The sequence below is a fragment of the Nuphar pumila genome, chromosome 10 (genome assembly GCF_984573655.1).
Source record: "Nuphar pumila chromosome 10, dmNupPumi1.hap1.1, whole genome shotgun sequence".
Lineage (NCBI taxonomy): Eukaryota > Viridiplantae > Streptophyta > Magnoliopsida > Nymphaeales > Nymphaeaceae > Nuphar > Nuphar pumila.
In genome coordinates, this window is record NC_143258.1 from 96,798,572 (window position 1) to 96,821,761 (window position 23,190).

General features: G+C 39.2%; 2 protein-coding genes across 2 annotated transcripts; one reads left to right on the forward strand and one right to left on the reverse strand.

The window, feature by feature from the left end:
- Nucleotides 1-4,136: 4,136 nt before the first annotated feature.
- On the forward strand, nt 4,137-6,150 carry LOC149827489 (HSP20-like chaperones superfamily protein). The gene is made up of 2 exons (XM_090019396.1): nt 4,137-4,749; nt 5,729-6,150. Exons 1-2 carry the CDS (start codon nt 4,531-4,533, stop codon nt 5,981-5,983), a joined length of 474 nt encoding a protein of 157 aa, XP_089875522.1. The 5' UTR covers nt 4,137-4,530; the 3' UTR covers nt 5,984-6,150.
- Nucleotides 6,151-8,978: 2,828 nt separating this feature from the next.
- On the reverse strand, nt 8,979-18,638 carry LOC149827490 (3-oxoacyl-[acyl-carrier-protein] synthase II, chloroplastic-like). Its single transcript, XM_090019397.1, has 13 exons — nt 18,069-18,638; nt 16,685-16,887; nt 16,311-16,514; nt 15,791-15,901; nt 15,586-15,681; nt 15,439-15,484; nt 15,258-15,337; nt 14,987-15,055; nt 14,814-14,898; nt 14,564-14,718; nt 14,376-14,456; nt 9,688-9,747; nt 8,979-9,583 (listed from the first exon to the last, which is right to left on the reverse strand). The coding sequence occupies exons 1-13, from the start codon at nt 18,442-18,444 to the stop codon at nt 9,467-9,469; spliced, it is 1,683 nt and encodes a 560-aa protein (XP_089875523.1). The 5' UTR covers nt 18,445-18,638; the 3' UTR covers nt 8,979-9,466.
- Between the last annotated feature and the right edge of the window lie 4,552 nt (nt 18,639-23,190).

Here is a 23,190-nt window from a genome sequence, read left to right on the forward strand (position 1 = left end):
TATTTTTTGTTGGCTCTTGCATGAGCATGTTGATTCGAAGTATATTTTGAGTATACTAGTACTTTTATTTTATCAAAGCATGTTAAAAATTATGTACTAAGTAAATATATGATTTTTTAAAGATTTTAAAATTATGATGGTATGTTCTTCATGTTTCTTGCACTTTAATGAATGAATACAATATTTTTATAATTGAGCATATTTGTTTATGCCCTTTTGTAGGTTTTGTTGGTGTGTCCTTTGATACTTTCTTGTGTTTGTCCATTTAGATCTTTGGTGGACACTTTTGTCTTGATTGAAGACTCTTGAACTGTTGCATACTTGTTAATTATAAATTAATTTATTGTGCCCTCTTTGGTATATACTCTTAGAGGTTTTCATGTATCCCAAGAGGTTTTTATGATCATCTCTTAGCAAATACTTATATCAGGTATCATATACTTCTTACATTATTCTATTATCAATAAAATATTATTTTTTATTATTGTGTTAAGCACCTTGAGTGGATTTGGTGTGTACCAGTGGCTTGTGTATGTTATTTTAGTGCTTTGGTGGAACTCTTTGTTGATTTGTGAACTATCTTTGAAAAAACTTATTGGGATGTTAATCTTTACCAGGTTTTTTCAATCTGTATCTAATTCTAACTCTGGGTTAGGTAAATATAGGGATTCAAATGGATCAAAGATCCAATGTTGTCTGAACTGGATCCAACTATTGGCAAAGATCTGATGCAGCTAAACTTGAGCCAATGGATCTGATCATTGCCTTCTACTGTTAGGTGAAGTTCTTAATCATGTCCATAGAATTGAGTTGGACAACATGCATTTGATGGGGTCAAACATATAAAAGGTATACTACGGAACTCAGCCAGGGTCATCCCTTCTGGTTAGGGATGGCAGTGATCGGACTTTATTTGTTATCCGATGAAATCCTACTATGTTTAGTTGGATTTGGTAAGCTAAAACCAAATGAGATCATAATCTGATGCAGTTACAGTTTTGATTTTTTGCTACCAAATTCGACGAATATACGGATTTGATGGATGTTCAATGCTCACATGTAAAACCTGGATTTGGTATGAGCTTTTCACTGTCTGGTTCTGAATCCATTTAGCCAACATCCGATTAGTAGCATATGGTATTGGCTACATCCAACCCGAACCCTTTACATCCCTGCCTCTGGTTCAATGGGCTCAAAGGGAATCCAGGTTGAGTTGGACAACGTGCACACAGTTTGTGGTCACAACACGGCCAACCACATCTGTCCTGGTCTGTATGATGTGTTTCTCCAGCATCGTTTTTTAAGAAGTGGGTGGTGGTGAGATGGATGGTGGTGGTAAAAAATCATCGTGGGGGTGGTGGTGGAGCTTCTCTTGCTCTATTTTTTGGGAGGTGGGTGATGATGGGTGACAGTGGTGAGATGAATGGTGGTGGTGAATAGTTAAAAATCATCATGGGGATGATGGTTTTTTGAGAGGTGGGTGGTGGTTGTGGTGATGGTGAGATGTGAAATGGGTGGTGGGGAAATGGGTAGTGGGGAGTGAAACTCACCGTTTTCTTTTGATAGGAAATATTCCTCCTCCTTTCATGTTGGAATATTTTCCATCAAAAACTGTACTTTTTAGAAAAACATTCTTCCACCTTCGTGAAATGTTTTCTATTAAAAAGTGAGAATTTTTCTATGGAAGGATAAAAAAAATCTATTTTGTATCACTTTTCCTGTATCTTTCACACTTTCAAACGTGCCCTAGGCTTTATAAAAAGAATAAATTGAGTTCCATTCACTATCAAAATTTCATCTATATCACATGTTAGTATCCTAAGTAGGCTACAAACCTATACTGATAGGACAGTCCCAATGAGAAAAGCCACATTAAGAGTCCCACTTAACAAGGGGATATTGTCCTATTTGGGATAGACTGTTCCATTTGGGATTGGAGCCTTTCCCACTTTTGTATATAAGGCTACAATCACAAGCTAACCTTATGTTAAGGTTAGCCTTACATCATTGTTCTTTCCTCTAGTTTCCCTAGTTTGCTTTGTGAATTTTCCTCAGCTTCATTTGAGAAGGGAATCACTACCATGCTGCTTTCTTGCTTTGGAACCAATCTTCAAAAGTTCAAGAAGACTATTGGTGCAGATGGACCAAAGGTGGTGCATGAAGAGCACGGTTCGACGCCCGGAGAGCGCAGACGGGCACGCGGCGGAAAAGGAACATGTGTTATTTGAGGTTTCAGTGAGCTGTGAAATGTCCGCAACAATATCAATGGAGAAGGTGGTTGAAGAAAAGGAGGAAAGGTTAAGGATAGCTTCGATGAATGTCTATGGAGAAACATGAAGTGCTCTGATAATGATGAAGGAAAGAAGAGTAGTAAGGACAGTTATGATGAGCGTCTGTGGAAGAATCAAGGTTGGTTGATGAGAGGAGAAGGATGTGGAGCTACTTCCATCTCCAATGGGATAATGAGATACAGCTGCGGTGCTACTCATGTCCATTGAGAAGTTTTTCTAAGTTTCTTTTGTGCACATATTTTATTGGGTTGGTATCCTTGTTGGTTGGGTAGGAGTACGATCCAACCTACTGGTAGGTCTGTCAACGGCACCAGACATGACCCGAACCCGATTTTACAGGTATGGGCATGAAATGTGCTGTTCCGAATAATATTTGGGTCGACCCAAACCCATCCAGAGCAATATGAGTTTCGGGTTTGGGCGTGGATGTTCTAAACCAGAGAGAGGTCCAATCCCAGATCGAATAACGATAAAAAGGTCACTTTTTAAACTTCATTGAAGGCGTGAATATGATACCCGATTAACCCAAGTTTCATTATGGGTCCTATCAGATCTAGACCCAATACCTGCATCTAAGGTTGCAAACGAATTGGATTCTGGTAGACCTATGTGATGCCTTATTTACACATATGGATCTTTAAATAAGTTCCAAATTATAGTTTGATCAGTTTTTGGATTTTGTCGCGTTTGCATTCGGGGTTCGAATGAGACAATTTTTCCTCCGATTTATATTTAGATCCGGACGAAACACAACGTATTGTATCTTTAAATAAGTTCCAAAAAATGCTTGCAGACTTTTTCTTCCCAATACATAGACAATGCTAATTCCCACCTTATCTGATCTTATCCAGATCCAGATCTAAATCTGAATCCATTGCTTAGAATTCAGATTCAAATGCGGGTAGGCAGTCGCTTAGTTACCGGAAGCGCCCTTCTGAAGCAGAAAGTGCCACACTTCTTTCTTTCGGGAGAATATGAGAAAGTCGCTTCTCATTTAGGAAAAGTCTCGCTTCCCAAATAGTTTTTCCTTGTTTATCGCTCGTTTCTCTTTCACTTTCCACTCGCTTTCCAGAAGCACACTTCTGAAGCGGGAAGCACCATTCTTCTCAGCGTATGAGAAGGTCGTTTCCTATTTGGGGGAAGCGTGCATCTCACTGGCTTCTCCCTCTTTCTCCTTCGCTTCTCATTTTTCTTTTTTCGTGTTCTTATTTTTTGTTTTTTGCTTCCCCTTTCCACTTGTTTTCCCATCATTTTCTTCATGTTTCTTTTTTTCCCTTTTCATACGTTTCCACAATCACTTTCAAAACTAATCTCGCTTCACTTTCACCCACGCATCGCTTCCTGTATCTATTTGGCTTCCTGATAACTATGGGCTCATCCCATCCGATGCCTGCCTTTGCGCTTTGCACTCCATCTCAAAGTCGGATCTATCCGAATTAGACCCGATCCGTTGAAACAGGCCTTCCGATTCCAGATGATACTGGGAGGGACAGGATCCTTCTGGAGCCTTCTTCTGTAAGCCCCCGTCGTCTCTCTCTCTCTCTCTCTCTGGAACGTTCTCTCTTCTCTTATAAAACCACAGAGTTTCACGTCCGCCGTTATCGACGATCATCGAAGAAGGAGGAGAAGGGCGAGCTACGAAGAGAGATAGGGAGGGAGGGAGAGAGAGAGGTGTGTAGGCTCACTCTATCCCTAAAACCCACCTCGAATTCTGATGCTAAATTGGGGTTTATCTTTTTCCTGGTTTCACTATTGAGATTTTGAACCATTAAGCATTGAGTTTTGGATTTCTGACGTAAAATCCACCATGAATCTTGATTCTAGGATTTTTGTTTTCTATCTCACCAACATCTTCCAGAGTGGGGTTTCTTCACTTTGTTAGTTTCGTCGTGGGGATTTCGAGCCATCAGAAAACTGGGTTTTGGGTTCCTGAGATCGTGGGATTCGTTTTTCTTGCGTGCTCCTCTGACACTGATGGTCGTTTTTCAAAGTCCGGTTTTGAATCCCAACCTGCTTGGGTGGCAGTTTATTAAGCCCTTGAATTTGAGCAATTTTGGGAACTTGGTGGAAAGCGAATTCCTAGATGTTAAATTGTGTGCGCTCAGTCGGAATCATTGATGAGTGCCGTTCAGTCTAATTTTCGGTTTTTTGACTCTGAACCTTGTTTGCTTCATTGTCTCAGAAATCAAATCCAGATTTTTTCGATTGTTGGCGTTTGAGTTCCGATAGCCCTGAGAAAATGAGTCCGATGCTGGGTGGAGATCTCGTGGAGACGGTGAACCACCTTCTTCATTTCCCCGAAGAGATCGAGAAGCTCGTTCACGCGTCGCGCTCTCAATCGCACCAGCACGAAGAAAGAAAGGGCACCATGGCGACGATTCCCGTTGATATCCTGCAGACGTCTAACGAGTATGTGTTCTACCTCGACGTCCCGGGCTTCTCCAAATCTGATATTCAGGTTAAATGGCAATACTGAGACCTAGGCCCACTTAGCTTCTCGCTTCAAGTTTGTGTTTGATTAACTGAACTGCGAAATCTTTAATTTGAGTTCCAACCGTACTATTTCTGTTGTTTGTTTTGACTTAAGGAACTTTCTGGGTGCAAGCTGCCCAAAAGCAAGGTTGTAGACTTGCACTCAAGTAGGTGGGGATCCAGAATCCTGGATTTCGCTAAAGAATCATTATCCAAGTTTAGGAATTCCATGGCTTAGGGATCTCAATCTCAATGGGGACTGAGTTAAATCACCTCGGCAAACTAATTTGTTCTGATTTTATATATAAATAGGAACACGCAAATTTGTTCTCAACCAATACATAAATGATTCAGGATCTTGTTCATATTGGCATTGTAAACCTGAGATCTGACTGCTTCCTTCAGTCTCTGAATTATAGGAAACAGAGTAGAATCTACATTCTATATGAATATGACTTATGTGGACTCTTGTTCTATTTTTTCCTGTGGAATGTGGATTTCATGAGTCCACAATCCACAGAATTGGGTTGCTTCTTGTTTCTGAGAAGAAATAAAATCTTATATTTCAAGCCACAGTTACCAACTTTTCTATGTTCGCAACCGTGCCACCCTCAACCCAGAGTTTGTTTCAAGCCATAGTTACCATTTTTTCTCTGATTGCAACTGTGCCACCCTTTCCCACAAGGGCTCCTGTGCCACCCTTAACCCAGCACTTCTAGCAAACAAAATGGAGTTGGGCACCGATTGTCAGCCTGCAGCATGGTGCTCATGAGTTTGGTGATATATGATGAACATGGTTTAAATGCTAGTTTGGAATCGAAAACTCTCTTATGGTGCCGAGCCCATTTCTGAGTTCAAACTCCTGACTCTAGCATTCTATGATCTGCGATTGCGTGCCTGGTGAACAAGCAGAATGTTGTCTTGGGCAATGCTCTTCAAAGAAGTATGGTGTTTGTGTAATGCAGGTAACGGTGGAAGATGACAAGACCCTGGTTCTCAAGGGGCTGGGGAAGAGGAAAAGAGAAGAAGAGGAAGAGGAATGCAAGTACATCCGAATGGAGAGGAAGGCATCGCCAAGGTTTGTGAGGAAATTCAATCTACTGGAGGACTCGGATGTCTCGTCCATTTCTGCAAAGTGTGAGAACGGTGTCCTTACTGTCACGGTGGGGAGGGTTCCGCCGGCGAGCAAGCAGAAGACAGTCGAGATCCCCATTGCCTAACTTGCAGCGGGAAAGGCTTTTTTGGGGCGAGGGAGGAAGGCGGTCCGGAGCTCTTTTTGCTTGCTTTTATGTAAATATGGTTAGCTAGGTTCAGATGCTTAACAACGTAGGCCTCTCCTGTGTAGTACTCTGTTCAGATGAATATGATCTCTCTCTCTCTCTCTCTCTCTCTCTCTCTCTCTCTCTCTCTCTCTCTCTCTCTCTCTCTCTCTCTCTGGTTCTGATTGTGCTATACCAATTGCACAATGTTAGAGGGGGTCATCCATCGGCTCAATGTTCAATGTGTATTATGGATTATGGGAAACGATAACCACCTTAATTCAACCGTCGGTTCAATCAACAGCTGCTTGAATGGGGACAGCCTATGGCTGTCCTCTTCTGCCTCTTGGAAACCAAAGAAGACCAGAGCTGGCATGGCGGCTGGTTGGATAGGTTTTGATAATGGGGTATATCTTTAACTCAATATGGCTAATTAGATTCGAGTTCAGATAACCAGGACTGGACCTGATTAGCATTCTAGTGGGTGTCTGGTTGTGCATGCGTTTTGGACAGATTCATAGTGCTATTCTGAAAACATCTTGATTTCATCATAATACTTAAATAAATAAACCCCCACATAATCATGATATTTCCAAAGCATCTCATATTAGAATATCATGATCTTATAGTGACATTAACACTTTAATATTTATTTTTGATACTTCTCTTATGTTTGTAAAGTTTTCTGCATGCCATTATTATGGTCTGCTCCAGGTTTGCATATGAAACAGACATCTGAATGCTTTGCTGATTGGATTTTCAAGGAATATGCTGAATCTGATTGAAACACGCAAGTCCAATCCAGGCCTAAGGCCCACCATCCAGCTGAAATGTAACTGCAGTAAAAAAAATGAAATTTTCTACAATCACAAACCCAACCTAATCTCAGAATTAGGCGATATAAGTGCCTATAAATATGTATCGTGCCCGCCTGTAATACAAGTTCAAGAATATCGGATATTCTCTGATTGAGTTATAACCGGTTCTGTTATGGCTTTTGTCAAGCTTGTGCTCACTCAGGATGTGGTCATGTTATTTATTTATGTAGTTAATTCAGTTATATATTTTAAGTATTGGGCCTCTGTCAAATGTGACTTGAAACAGTTGCAAGTGCACAGAAACTCTGACCCAAGGGGTTTGGTGCAGTGTAAGAAGGTGCATTGGCCACTAAACTGAAGGTTCCATTCCCATTAGCATCAACTCCTTGCATTAACGAGGGCATTGGGGACAAGGCCTTTGCTCTGGTGACTCCCTCAGGGAAAGCGGTGTGTCACGGTTTACACTGTTAGGACAACGACCGTAAGTATGGCAGGCTTAGCCAGCGCAATTAGGACTCTGATTTCTAAGATGGTTTCCCAATCCTTCATGACAAAAGGAGCACAGAAACTCTGTTGAAAATATGTCCACTAGTATTGAAGGTTAGGATCCAGCATCACATACATTTAAGGGTATCTAAGCATGCTTGAGGTTGGGAAAACTTACCTTCTAACAAGTGGTATCAGAGCGTATTTTTAGTGGCTTTTGATATTTATGAAAGGAAAACCATGTTCTGGTGGTGAGGCCTCACCGGGAGAGATTTGATGCTCTACCATATTGCCATCATCCAGGCAGTTAAAACTCCTCGGCTGCCCCTTTCCCCGCCAGGGAGTATGTTGCTTTGGCCTTAAGGCAAGCGGTGTGCAGCCCGGATATTGAACTCCTGAAGTCATTCAACTTGAACGCACACCCCGGATATTGAACTCTTGACGTCATTCAACTTGAACGCCTCAAGCAGACCCACCCAGCCAAGTGTGCTGAGCCCTTGTGTGGGGGTTACTACTTTTGTCACTCCTGTGGTCACCAAAAGCTTCTTAAAACTTTAGAAACTCACTCCTAAAGAAACTCGTTTAGGAATCATGAAGCCAATGCTTCTCACGTGCTTCCAAGCTTAATGGAAAGCTTTGTTTTCAGGTTAATGAAATTCTATTTTTCAAATATGAAATGGAATATCCATGATATAAGAAATGTAGCTTTCATGTTGAAAGAATTCTCTTTTTTTCAAATTATATTACATATATGATGGGTATTTATTAGTAAAATTCCTTTTTTTACGTGTTTCAAGTAAAGCACAAGCTTATTTTATCTTTGGTTCTTCCTACTTGCCTCCATTGTCATTTCATGCTTCTCCTTCAGAGTTCAGACCACCTACACACTTCATACCTCACGTCTTCACGTAGAAGGGCCTTTTTCATATGCTTGTTTCTTGCTTCACGTTTCATCGGCACCCACTTCTTACTTTGATAACCAATTAGGGAAGTGAACGGATGGGATGTGGACAATACCATATCTAACTAATCGGATGTTGGCTAAAGAGATTCAAATTCAGATTTGGACTTAGATAGTGAGAAGCTCATATCAAATCCACTTTCTTACAGGTAAATGGATTAGGTAGCAAAAAAACAAAACCAGATTAACATCTGATTATAATAGGATAGAGTTGTGGCTTACCAACTGCAACTAAACATATTGGAATTCGGTCAAATGTTGGATAAAATCTGATTCATTGACATCCCTATATCCAATAGTTACTCCAGTACCGTCATTTTCATGGGACATCGTTCTCACAGGTGCCAGTAACTATTAAACAGTCAGTGACTCTTCTAAGTTTGATAGTACAGATAGGATGGATTGACCCTTTAATGCATATTCAGTCGTACCACCCCATGGATTTGTTTACGATCGATCTGCATTTTCTAATTCTACTGAGGATGATGCTACCAATACCATCCACTTTTTAGATGGGCGGTATTGGTACATGGATGCGGCAGGACAGCACATCCACCGACAGTACAGGACAGGGCAAGACTGTCAACGATTCAAACGCACATGAAATGTTTTATTTTCCCTCAAAAAATAAAAAAATGGTGTATCCCATGTCCTCTTAGGCATGTCCATATGACATAAATGGCTATGAAAATTTAACAGCACGCACAGAATATGAATTAAGATTGATCAGTAAGGCGCTGCAACTCCAACAACTCAGCATTATATTCGAACACAAACAACCCAAGATTTGCAGGATAACTGTAAGCCAACACCTGAAACTGGTCATCAGTGTACAAAGTACCAAACAGTTGTTTTAAAGTTTGCATAAGTCCAGTGTGACATCCAAGGCTTTATTACACTGACCATGGTGCTTCATGCAGCTATCACAAGAACTACAAATTAACTTCAACAACTTGCATAACTTTTGATAAAAGCTATCAAAATCTCAGTAAGGAAGTGGCAAGCCAATAAGTATTTGCGTTTGTTACCATCAAAATTTCCACAAGAAAATGCAGTGGAAAGAATTTCTGCGCAGATGCTTCGCTCTTTTCCCATCGGGAGAGTACAGTTGGGGCACAGGGGAATGACAGAGGCCATTGATCCTTTCCCTCTCACTTGTTGGATGCATTTTTCAGTAAGTTACTTGTAAGGAGCAAATAGGATGGAAGAGTTGTGGCCGCCGAAGCCAAACGAATTTGACAATGCCACCTTGATATCTAGTCTCTCCTTTTTGGGGCCAACCAGTACCCTTGTATCCTGCAGCAACATGAACCTCACATCAGACAATAAGGTGGTGTGCGTGTGGATGTTTTGTACATAACCTTCACGAAAGCATTCTGTGCAAGAAAACAAATACATACCACACCGGCATCTGGATTTTCCAGATTGATGTTTGGATGAACCCAACCGGTTTGAATCGCCTGTATTTCGAGAAACATTACTTACAGGATAAAAATATAACAAATTTTGCAATCTCATAAATTTAGTCATTATCACCTACATCATCATCACAATAACAGTAAATTCATGCTTTATTAATGAACAAATGAACTCCCCCAGCAAGAGGATGGAACAGAAATATGAGAAACACCTCTACAGGCGATTAAATAACTTACATACATTCCACTAATATCATACTTAAACTAAATTAGCAAAATTCCCTGTTTTCATTCAGTATAAAGAACGAGTCCAGGCAAGGTTCGACATGGGCACAACCTCATTCCAGGATAGGTTCGAAAATAGACAACTGAAGTCTGCTGTCACAGTCATGACCAAATCACAGTAGCGCCCGACTGCTCATCATAATTGTGAATAGTGTAAGACATGACATCATATCTAAAAGTAAAAATAGTTACATCCAGAAAAAAAAGAAAACCGCAAATAAGGAAAGTCAAAGACTAAAAGAACAGAAAATCCAATAAAATTGAGAAATCATCTTGCATATTATAATCTCGATCTAAAATATAACTATTTCTTCAATCATCTATTTGACCTAGATACTCCTACCAGCTAGGCATGTCCATGTCCAAACTTGGCAACTATGTCACATGGGTACGGCTGCAGATATGCCAATACGGCCATTTTGTATATAAGGGGATATGAAACGGGAGTCCAAATGGAGTATCCATGTGACATAGCTTGGCAATACTGGCACCAACATGTACATTTCCTCAACACTTTTGCTGGCATCATTTTTAAGATCATGCAGTGTTCAAAAGCATCGGATGGTTCACATAGGTGACAAGCTTTTGCAAGCATCTTTATACCTTGTACTTTTAGCTTTCTTATAAATTGTGGAACATGTAATTATAAACTATGTCACATGGGTGTGGCTGCAGGTGCGGGGATGCGGCACTTTAAAAAAACATGGGTGTGGGGGTGTGGCAAATAAAAAAATTAGATCCAGAACAGATTCGGATCCGACCTGGATTCAAACCTGATAAAACATACTCGTGCTTATTTAAAGCACGTGGGGGAGGGTTTCTCGAATAAGCACGCAGGGTAGGGTTTCTCATTCGAGAAACCCTCCCCCACGCTGCTCACTCTCTCTCCTCACTCGTCTTCTCCCCACGCCGTAGGCTCCCTCTCTCCCGTTCGTTTTCCGGCCACCTGACGCCAGCAAGCCCCACGTCCGGCGAGCCCCACGTCCGGCCACCCGACGTCGGTCCTTCTTGTGCCAGCGATGCACCCTCAGGCCCCCTTTCAAGTGAGCTCCCTCTCACCTCTCTCTTTCCTCGTTGTCTTCTTCTTTTTCTTCTTTTTCTTCTTCTTCTTCGGACGAGCCTCCCTCGACGTGTTTTTCTTCTTTTTTTTTTTACATAAATGACCCTGGGTGTGTGTGCGGTCACGCACCCAGGGTCGGGTTGACCGCACCAAGTGCTGCACCCGCACGCACACTCGCGTCACGTCGGGTGCGGCACCTGGTTGGCCGAATCCCTGTGACACAGATTATAAAATAAAATACATTTTTTTCTAATTAGAATTAACACCAGTATTTTATTTGTAGTTTTGGCTTTCATTGCACTAGTAGTCTCTCTCTCTCTCTCTCTCTCTCTCTCTCTCTCTCTCTCTCTCTCTCACACACACACACACACACACACACACAAACAAATAGAAGACATGTCATGATGTCTCCAACCCTCTATCTTAATCTGACACCACCGCCTAGGCTTCATAAGGGCGGGCAACAAGCTCGGTTTTCAAGCATCAAAATGATTACAGATCACTCATTTAACAAATGAGTTGAAGCTTCAGCTCAAAATAAGGCTTATTAGTTATATTAAGATGTTAATTTGCTTGATTAAATTTTTGTTAAAATGTATATAAATATCATTTATGAGCATTTTATCACACAAACTTGACTAACCATGTCCCCCTTGTAGATAAGAGGTGATGGTTCAAACTCTATTTCTTCCTTGATCAAATTTTCATTTTTGGTTAAATAGTCACTAGACTGGGCCAAACTCAAGCTTGACACATGATGTGGTGACCTGAATCCTATGTAGTCAAAAGCGCTAGGCGGTGCCTAGGCAGTAGACCCCTAAAAAGACTAGTGGAGGACTAGGCGAGACTAGTCGGACTAGTCAGTACCCCAATTAAAATATAAAAAAATAACAAAATATACATAAAAATATGTTTAATTCTTTTACTAAAAAGATGTTTTCATTACACAAGTACAAAATTACATATGTTTTCACAAAATATATTAATATACAGAACCAGAATATACATATATATAACTGTACACACACACAAATATATATATATATATATATTCAATTATTCATAACATATTCAATATAATCAATAAAATATGCTTTCAACCTTTCACCGAAGCACAATAGCACATCCATATATAAATAACATATTACATAATTCATAATACTAAACATGCTTTCAGGATTTTATAGAAAATTCATCAAAAACAAATTAACACACACATATATAAAAAACATAATCAATTAAAATTAATTGTGCATGCTTTCAATGTTTCACAAAAAAGCTCCAAAAAGCAAAGTAGAACACACACACACACACACAGATATATATATATATATATATATATATATATATATATATATATATATATAATAACTAAGCATGTTTTCATGATTTCACATAACAAATCACACAAACACATGTACATATATATAATTATATATACAAAAAAATAACAATATATATAAGAATAGTAAATGGGTAAACTGCCCTCGTGCCTAGGCGGAGGCAGCTTAGTCGCCGACTAGGCGCCTTAGTTGGTGCCTAGTCGGCAAAATTGGTACCTTTTAAGCTACCCACCTAGGAATTAAAAGCCTATGCATTTTACTTACGCCAAGAACGACTCGAGGGACTAGTTGGTGCCTAGTTGGGGCTTTTGACTACATAGCTTGAATCTGAACAACCCAGTCCCAGGCTTAGCAGCTTCTGTATAGCCTTAGATTTATCTCATCTAATTTCCCTCCTGTTACATTCAGTTTGGCGTTATTTATTTTCTATTAACAGATCACCTCCATCATCCAGGAATAAAAGCTAGTTGACATGCCAAACAAAGGCAAACCACTCATACAAAACGTGTGAAGAGTCTTAAGATAAGAATCACACCTCCTCAATGATCTTTTATTCTTATAGGAACTTGCACATTGTTGGTCAACTCTAATAGATTACCAAAAAGGTATTCAAGTACTGAATACTGCAAGAAATCTCATGCAAAGTACTTTTTTTTCTTCTTCTTAAGATCTACTTTAGCTCCTACGGAAAATATACCATCAAATAACATACTGTCAACTGTGTATTATGAAATATATAGTCGCAGAAGCATATGCTTGTAAGATCATCATGGTTGTTAAACTTACACATACCACCTAAGAAGTACATAGGAAGCAGAAGCTTGAGAGCCAAACCATTTCAAAGCTAAGTGGTTTAATGGGTTGAACCTATGACTCAGGTTCCCATATCTTTGCATTTTCAATTTTTTGAATTCTAATTTTCATCCAATCAAGCACACATGATAATTATGATGATTTAGACAATTTTATTTGTTTTATTTGCACATGAACTTATTCTCAGGTTAATGGAGTTAAGATAAATTTCGAGATTTGTGATGTTATTTGTGATGATTATTGTTTTTATACCGAAAACCTTGACTGCTTTAAAATACCATAAGTTTATGACTAAGTTCTCAGTTCATAACAGCTGATTGTAGTGGAACAGTTTATAGTTATACATGCTATATTTGATTGTAATACTCAATATACTCTCCATAAATCATATTTTTTATATTTAGATACTAGTTACTACATCAGTAATTTATCTAATTCTCACTCAAATGTTAGCTGTCGATGATATAGGCATTTTTGTCATTGTATATGGATTTTTTTTATCCATACAAGATATTCCTATTATGGGCCATTGAAATTTAAACTCCCTTAAAAATCTGTATGCAGGTCAAAACTGCTTAAGCTAATGCATGTTCTCCACCAAAAAGACTATGCAGATGCAGATCCACAAAACAACTGAAAGAATTGAAAATCAACCAAACTACTAGCAAGTACGATGCCCACAAGGGTAACAAAGTAGAGCAATATTTATCTATCTGCCTACCTATCTATACATATGCATGCAAGAAGAAACAAGTGTAATCACCCACAAAAGGATGATTATAGTCCATCAGACCAAGTTCCCTGATTATGGCTAGTGAAGCCATGAGTAGCCTGGCTTCAGGTGCTATCTATTCACATATGGTAGTGTTGGTAGGAGATATCATGTCAATAGAACTTAAAAAGGCACTGCCATGAGTTCTCTGTGATGCATAATATTATCTCTAGCGAACTAAATTATGCACCATCATATATGAGAATACAAGAAAAGAACAAATTAAGGATAAAAATTCTATCAAGGATGTTGATCTATACTTGGTCCCAGGAAACACAAGCAACAACCATGAATCTCTCTCTCTCTCTCTCTCTCTCTCTCTCTCTCTCTCTCTCTCTCTCTCTCTCTCTCTCTCTCTCTCTCTCTCTCTCTCTCTCTGCAGAAGCTATATATTTACCTGTATAGTGGCGACAGCTTCTACACCCCCTGCTGCTCCAAGTAGGTGACCGATCATAGATTTGGTAGAATTCACTCGTAACTGCAAAGTTATATTTCAAAGCAAAATATATGTGAAATGCAATAACAGTAACAAGAAGAAGAACAAACACTGGAATAAAACTAAAAACAATAAACCAGCAACAATACCTCAGGATTCTGACCAAAACACTTCATTATAGCTTTGAACTCTTTCAAATCACCAGCTGGTGTGGAAGTGGCATGCGCATTTATATAGTTTACATCTTCTCTAGCTACACCAGAATCAGCCAAGGATTTTTCCATGCAAAGAATAGTGCCTCTGCCTATTAAAACCAGCAGCTAAGTTTAGGTTTTAAAAATCATTCAAAGATGAAAATTTTCACGCAGGAACCAGTGATATCCCATTCCTTTTTTATACCTTCAGGATGAGGCTCTGTCATATGATATGCATCACAAGTAAAGGCACCACCAAGAAATTCAGCATAGATGTTGGCTCCTCTTTGCTGTATGTTCCAAAAATGAACTGAACAATGAGAGAGAGAGAGAGAGTAACATATGAACAAATATAAAGAGAAACATGTATCTATGAACCTTAGCATGTTCTAACTCTTCTAGCAGTAGAACACCAGCCCCTTCCCCCATGACAAACCCATCCCGGTTCTGCTCAGAATGAGAAAAAAGTCGATATAAGAGACAATACATTGTTTGTTTCAACCTTCTCCATCATTTGTTAGCAACAGAAAAACAATTCACAACAGCGGTGAAGTTCCATATTGGGGGATCAGGTCCAGTAGCATAATCCTTATGCTTTCAATAGATGAACTATAAAACCACAAAGATTGCCTCTAGGGTAAGATTATACACTGTCCCACGGGCGAGATGCTTTTGTAGGATCACTGTTTCTCTGAGATAATGTCCTGCACGCTATGAAGCCTCCAATGCCTGCTCCATAAAACAAAAACATGTTCAAGGTAAACCAGAAACAAAGAGAAAAGTAAAGAAAGTCATGAAACAAGTTGGAGTTTGATAAGAGAAAGGAATACCAATAGGGATTATTGTTGATTCAGAACCACCAGCTAGCATTACATTCTGAAATCAAGTATTCTTGCATGTGAATATATCTACTGTTTTCCTTTTGAGAGCTATTATCATAAAGAACAACAAGATCATTCAGAGGGAGAGACACTTACAGCTTCACCTCTTTTAATGTGGTTAGCTGCATTCAATATGCAAAAATTACTTGACGCACAGGCAGTTGAAATTGAATAATTGGGGCCCATCCAGCCCTGAAGTTTCAAAACAAGTAAAAAAAGTCCTCTCAATTGCAGAGATAAGACCAGAAATTGAGTAATCCGCCGACCCCTACTGCAGCTTGATTTTAAATTATTGGCTTACCAAATCCATCGCAAGCATAGCCGAGCCCATATTGGTTGTAGCAAAAGGTATGCAGAATGGACTCATCTTTTTATATGAAACCATGAGAGCTGCTACAGAATCGTAAATGACCTGTTCAAATCAAGATGACAGGACAAGGCATTCATCAGTTCAAGATAGTGAAGGGTATGCAGTCTGTCACTGATTCTTCCAAACACCAGTACCAATGCAAGTCTTGAGATTTTCTGTGTATAGCACATGCACATGTGAAATGCATCACTACATGCATGCAGACACACACATGCACACATGTATTATGTATGTATACATTCATGTATGTAGGACACTGAAGCCCATCTAACATTAACATCATATTTGTGTCTAAGCAACACAACAGTTGCAAATGTAAACAATGTTCTTGGAATGATAGTTAGCTAAAAGAAGCCTCACATTTTGATATTCATTTTTAAAAAGTTCCGAAAGATATGAAGTGCCACATATTTGGTAAGGATGCCGGACATTGTAAGGACACACACATCACCTTCATGCCACCAATTGCAGAGCCAATCAGAACACCACATTTCTCAGCATCCAGATTTTTCATGAGCTCTTCTGTCATCTCTCCATCAATCAATGCTTTCTTCCCCGCAATGAGCATGTAAAGCATAAATTTGTCCATGCGTTTAGAGAGTTTTGGTGCAACCCATCCATCTGTTGAAAACGATTTGATTTCCCCTGCAATCCGCTGCATAACTTGCTAATAAGTGGCCAGGGTAAGAGATAATCTAATGTGAAGCTGTGACAAATTTATCATCAAATATTTGGATATAAAGGACAGTCTAGACTAGCGACTTTAGTCAATACCGAACGAGACTAACAAGACCTAAAATGTATCCAGATGACAAAGTAACTTACTGTTGAAAATTCTGAACAATCAAATGATTCAATTTCACTTATCCCACTGACACCATCAAGAAGGTTGCTGTAAAATAAATCCGGTTCATGGCCTAGTGAGGTCACCACACCCATCCCGGTAACAACAACTCTCCGTTGCTTAACAGCCTTCTTCTGTATATCCAACTCCCGTGTTGATTGTGCAGATATTGTGACAGTTTTTCCTGCAACATTTACAACTAGATCAGCAAAGGTTCACATTTTCTGATACAAGAACCAGTGTGTTTGTGAACAACTACTTACAAGTGCCAAAAACTTAGAGGGCACTCATCATGGTGATGAATTAAAATAACAGAAAAACATAGAACAGGTAAAAGAAAAAAATATGAAAAGTTGTTGATATGCAGTGAAGAGAACCTTGTCTAAAAACAAATATAAAAATTTCCTTCAGTTCTCCTAATATATTGCGAAATTATCAAAAAGTTTGGTAAAATAGAATCCACTATCAGAAAGGGCCCCAAAGATTAGCAATAGAATGCACATTGCATATATTGAATCTGATATTGCTTTAGATTTTATACGCATGTTTTGCATAAGAAGCTGCCATCATATGCCCACCATCAAGAAAACAAAACCAGGAATAACAGAAGCTGAGAACCACAAATTCAACCTAGAACTCAGACATAGCCTTGGTTAAGTAAGCACAGCCAACTAGTACGAGATGAAACCTAATGGGAAAAGAAATGCACAACTTGCTCATCCAATTTAAAAATAAAAAATAAAATTTGTAACCCAGAATCATCAAACATTATTTTGGTAAACCATAACAACACGTTCAACCCGGACAAAAGGCAGAGATGCAATCAATCTAAAGCTAAAAACTAAGCGAGCTTAGCAATAGCCACATAAAAAGAAAAACAAACATAATAAAACGGATAATATTAAGAATTTATTCGTCTAAAATAATAAAAAGAAAACTGATTAATGCCTACCATATTAAATCTATGTCATGCCCTGGACAAGACAAAAACAAACAGTCTAAATTAGAGAAAAAGGAAGATGGTAGTCCTAAATCATCAAGCACTGTGTCAAGAAGGAACAACACGTTTTTGACAAGAAAAGAAGAAAAATGCAATCGCTGTGCACCCCAGAAATTGAAACTACTGCATCATAAGCAACATATAGAAATATACGCGGAGAAAACTAAAATCTCAATCATCTAAAAATAATCAAGGCAAAGACACCATCAATCCCCACTGCTCCAAATCTACATCGTCTCCAAACCAAATCAACATCAAGAAACCAAAACCAGTAAATTCAAAAAAAAAAAATCCCCAATCCAACTAGATGAAAGTCATGGTCAATAGAAAAAAAAAAGGTAAATGAAAACCCATAAAGCACATACCAGCAGCAATGCTATTTGGTCTCTTCTTGGGTTCTTTGGACCCAAATAGAGAGAGAGCACTCTCTCCAAATAAAGGGGATCCCTTTGAGCTGTAGTACTCTTGGCAAGGCTCGAAGGCCAAGCAGGAACTCAGCCCATGGAGGCCTGAGGCCAAGCTTGTCTTGAGGAGTGAGGAGGGCTCGAGCCCACCGAATCCAGAATGCCATGAGAAGTCGTCCATGAAAGAGCCAATCATTTTCCTCCTAACCCACCTGCTCAGCCTCCCCGAACTTAGCCCCACACGCTTGGAACGCTCTTTGTCCTCTGCCACGGAGAGAAGAGTTCTTGACATGCATGCTGCCATCAACCATGTACAGAGAGGAGATGCAACTGCCATTTACCCCAATCTCTCTCTCTCTCTCTCTCAGAGTAAACCACACAAAGCCAATGGACACCACCAAGTCACCGGTGAGTCGAATATGAAATCTGTGGAGAAGAAGCCGTCAGAATAGCACGAACCCAACGCTCCCACACTCCAAAGTCTTCTCAGACTATGGAAAAAATGTTAAATAGAGAATTCCACAAAAACTAAAGTTCTCAGAGAGAGAGAGAGATAAGAAGTGGGGAGCAAGCTTGCATTGCCTCGGTGCCACTTTTACCGAGTTAAAGGGAGTTCATCGTGTTAGTGTTCACAGGGAAAACAGGAGGGAGGACACCTGTCGTTTTACACACATTGCAGGCTTGCAGCTAGGGGGTGTCAGTGGGTCGGGTTTGGTTTCGACCCAGGTGAAACTAGACTTAGATCTGATATAATATCGGGTCCGGACTCGGATCCAATCGGGTCTATTATAAGAGAAACCATACCGGAACCCTATAAGAACTACATGAACCAGACCAGGACCATACCTGATAAAATAATATTTTTTATTATTTTTATATACTTAAAATTTGAGGGTCTTAATTAGAACACAGGCCGGGCCCGAGTCTAGTATAAAATCTCACAAACTATACTTGGATCCATGTATTAATCGAACCTTGGGGTCTGAACCCAAGTCTTAATCAGGTCTTCTTATTTATTACTAAATCCGGACTCTATAAAGTTTGGTTCAAGTAAACCGAACCTGTTGACACCCTTATTTGCAGAAAGCGACTTTTTGGGGCCTTGTTTTTAGAAAAGGTTCTTTAGTTCTATTTTATGATGCTGCAAAATATTGTCTTACTAATCATCTAATATAAAATCTTAAAAGGGACCCGAGCGATTACTTTTTGTACCACCATAGGGTCCTAACATGACTTTGCCTAACCCAATAATTCTAAACCCAATTAAGATTCAAAATACAATCTAAAAATAAATATAGATCCGAATGGATCCTATAAACCCCGGTAACGCCTCATTCCTGTTCGTGTTCAACACATACACACATAATTAAGCCCAGCTGAAACTGACCAAGCTTGTCTGGCCTAATTCCTGGCTCTTCTTTAACGCAAACTAGGAAAGATTAGGTTCAACACTTTAGTTTTAGAGCTAGGTCATGCTCATCCCAAGATAGAATTAATGGACCAGTCCACAATTGATCTGATCAGATCCAAGGCAGTATCCAATAAAGGATCCTGGACATACGACTTTGATTTGGACCTGCATTCTATAAATCGGAACCCGAGTCCACCACATTGACAGCCTTAATTCTCCCTTTTTCTTTTATGTTTCTATTCTTGGTGAACTTTTTTATGGCACGTATGTGTCCATGTAGACCAAGCCGACAAATCCATCATTGCATGTTGAGTGAGTCGGTCTTCACAACCAACGATCAGTTTCGGTGCGTATCGAATCGGCCTGTATTCGGTCGATACAAGTCGTAGCGCTGAAAATTGATACAATTCAGGGGTGAATCGGCTATTTTTAATAAATGCAAAAAATACTAAAAATTAATTGTTAATATTATTATATTTTTATTTTAATAGTTTTAACATGTGTCACGATTATGATTCTCAAGTAATATTTTTTTTATTATTTTTGAGCTGATACAGAATTATTCAATTGAGTATCGGTATCGGATACAGCTGAATTGGTGGACAAACGATTCAGGGCCGATGCAGATACTGACAACATTATTCACAACCACACAAGTTATGCCAAGTTGTTGACTAGATTGCCGGTATGGGTTTGGCTAAGATTGAAGGTCCCACTGAAACAAGTTTCTTGTTGATGTTCCAATTGGGTCTGTCAATGGATCGGATTCATGTAACTTACCAAGCTAGCATTTTACTTGTTTGGATTGGGCAAGTGGGTTTTGGATCGAAAAGTTAGATGCAGCTCGATTTAACAATACAATCCAGTCAAATCTTGATATTGAATCTCGATGCGAATCCAGGCCAAGCATATTTGATTGGGAAAATATAAGGTGGTTTTGTACCATGATACCGTATGATGATACACACTCTTGTTTGTATGGATCTAACCATAAAATGGTAGATCTAACCATATAGATGCGTATGGCATGGTTTATATGTTAGAAGGTTTTATCATGTCTAATATATACATTGTGAGATCCTATTTTTGTGACAATGAAAATTAACGCTCACAATTCATAAAAATAAGGATGGTCCAAAAATAGTATATACACCATCATATTTTAGTCAACTTTAGCATATGAAAATAGTAAATAAAATGTATTAAACATGATCCAAAGGTTGGATATTTGTATTTGGAGCTTAGATCTATGTAATTCAAGTGTATCAGGTAGTACAGTACCAGCATAGAAGCATCCTTGATTGAAAAAGTATAAGGTGGTTTTGTGCCATGATACCATATGGTGCATAGAAGCATCTTATTTGATTTAGCCAAGAACAGAAAAGTAGATATCTGGATAATTTGCAGCCCATAAATCTCATAAGAAAGTCATTTTACGATATGTACAATTGTACATCCATTCAATGGAGCTACTCTCTCTCTCTCTCTCATGTTTTAAGCATATTTAGCTGGGCATGTTTGAGAACCTATTAGACGCTTTCTCACTTGGAAAGGTAGCTTATATAGGAAAAACTTCCTCATCAAACAACAAGTTCATTTTCTTATGAGAAAGGGATTCCCACATTAGAAGAACCTTGTGAAACACTTGAGAAAATTTGTACTTTTCTGTTGCAAATGAACAAAGGTCGCTTCGGCAACAATTTCGTGAGCTATTAAGCAATCAATGTTAGCAGTCTTTTTGTTTTTCTTTTGAAAGGCAAGATGGGTTAGGCAGACCCCACCGGTTATTATTCAACCTACCACTGAGGTTTGAACCTGAAACGTCCCACCACAAGGAGACGTGCACTGACAGCTCCTACCAACCACGCGGAGCCCCCGTTGGTATCATGTTATCTGTCTTGCTTTCTGTGCTGGAGGATGCACGGAAACAAGTCATATTATAATATGGTATTTTGATAAATAAACTGCTTAGAAGACAGTAAACGAAAAGAATGGACAACATTCACAGCAGTCTAATCCAAAAATTTGTCTTTCTTTCACAAGTTGATTTTTTTTTTTTTTTGGCTAGGCTAAAAGAGAAACCTCCTCATTACAGACTGCATATTGGCAGGCATTGGGTTGATAAAACCCTTGAAGTTCCCCAGTTTCGACTTGCAGCAAGGGAAGCCCCCCGTGAGTTTCGAACCGATATATATCAAGTGACAAATTAACCAAGTTTGCCCTTAGCCAAGGATACACAGGGAGCCCTTGTGGGCCACAAGTTGATATACAGTTAGTATTTGCTTGTTAATTTGATTTAAGCTTTTAACGTGATACCATTAATATTCCATGTATTTCCAAATGTATCAAGTAGAGTTATCTCACAAAGGACAAAGTTTGCCGTAACCAAACAAGAGGTCATCGGTTATCCCGCTCAAATGCTATTTATTTAATCAATAAATGTTATAAAGTCCTGAACTTGGCTTTGACCTAACCAAATATGCATCCAGGGATGCACGACCAGCCGAATTAGCTCGGGCTCAATCAGTATAAGCTTGGCTCGAAAAAAAAAAATGGGCCGAGCTTGAACAAGAGTTCAGGCTCGGTACACGTAAATGAGCCGAGCTTGAACATATATTTCGTAAGTCCTATTAAGCTCTGCTCACATAGTTATATACAAAAAATTAGATTTTATATATGTGTATTTTTTGTTCAAAAAGTGGTTACAAAGAGAGGTCTTACCTTGAACTTAATGGATAAGTCAATTATCTTTGGAAGTGGCATGGGTTCAAATATTACCGTTTTCCTTTCTTTCAAATAAACATTTTACACAAATTTCTTAAAGTTTAACAAGGTAATTAACCTTTAAATTAAAGGTCTTCAGCTCAAGCCGAGCTGAGCTGTGCTCGAGCTCAACTTGAGCCGAACCCAGGCAAAGGATGTTCAAGTTCGGCTCGAGCTGAGCTTGAACAACCAGGTTTTGTTCATGAGCAGAGTCGAGTCAGCCCAAGCTTAGCTCGAACCCGGTTCGTGTGCATCCTTACCTGCATCATAACATAGTTCACCAACTCTTAATCACATTTATCAGTTCATGCAATTATTTACTTAAACATCAGTGCACTTCATGAAAAAATAAAAAGAAAGAAATTTCTGTTTTTCTTATTGAATTGGTCTGACCAAGTGGTTAGAATGTAGGTCCAAAACCCACATCGATAGTTCCAACTGGTCAGTTTTTTTTTTTTTCTAACTCGGAGAAACTGCTCCAGGCTCAGACACCTAGCTGCGCTGGCTCAACCTGCCGTACTTATGGTCGCTGTTCATGTCAATGTAAAACTCTGAGGTTTTACCCCTCGACCCCAGAGCGTTGTAATGCCCATGAGATTTGAACCTAAACTGCCCGTCAAAGGGTCTAGGCCCCATCCCACTACGCCAAACCCCTTGGATCTCCAACTGGTCAGGTTGTTGGCCTGATTTTTGTCATGCCTACACTATTTCTTTGACAAAACAAATTGTCATACATAAAAGTGAAAAGTAGCTATTGAATAATGGTTTTTACTTACTATGACAGGTTCTTACCGTTGTTATAACTGTAAGTTGGTTTTTCACCATGTTCAAAATTAGATCTCATATCAGTCAGGTAGAGCTCGGACAAAAAATATTTGGATCTGAACTCAAGTTTCAAAACTGAAAGCA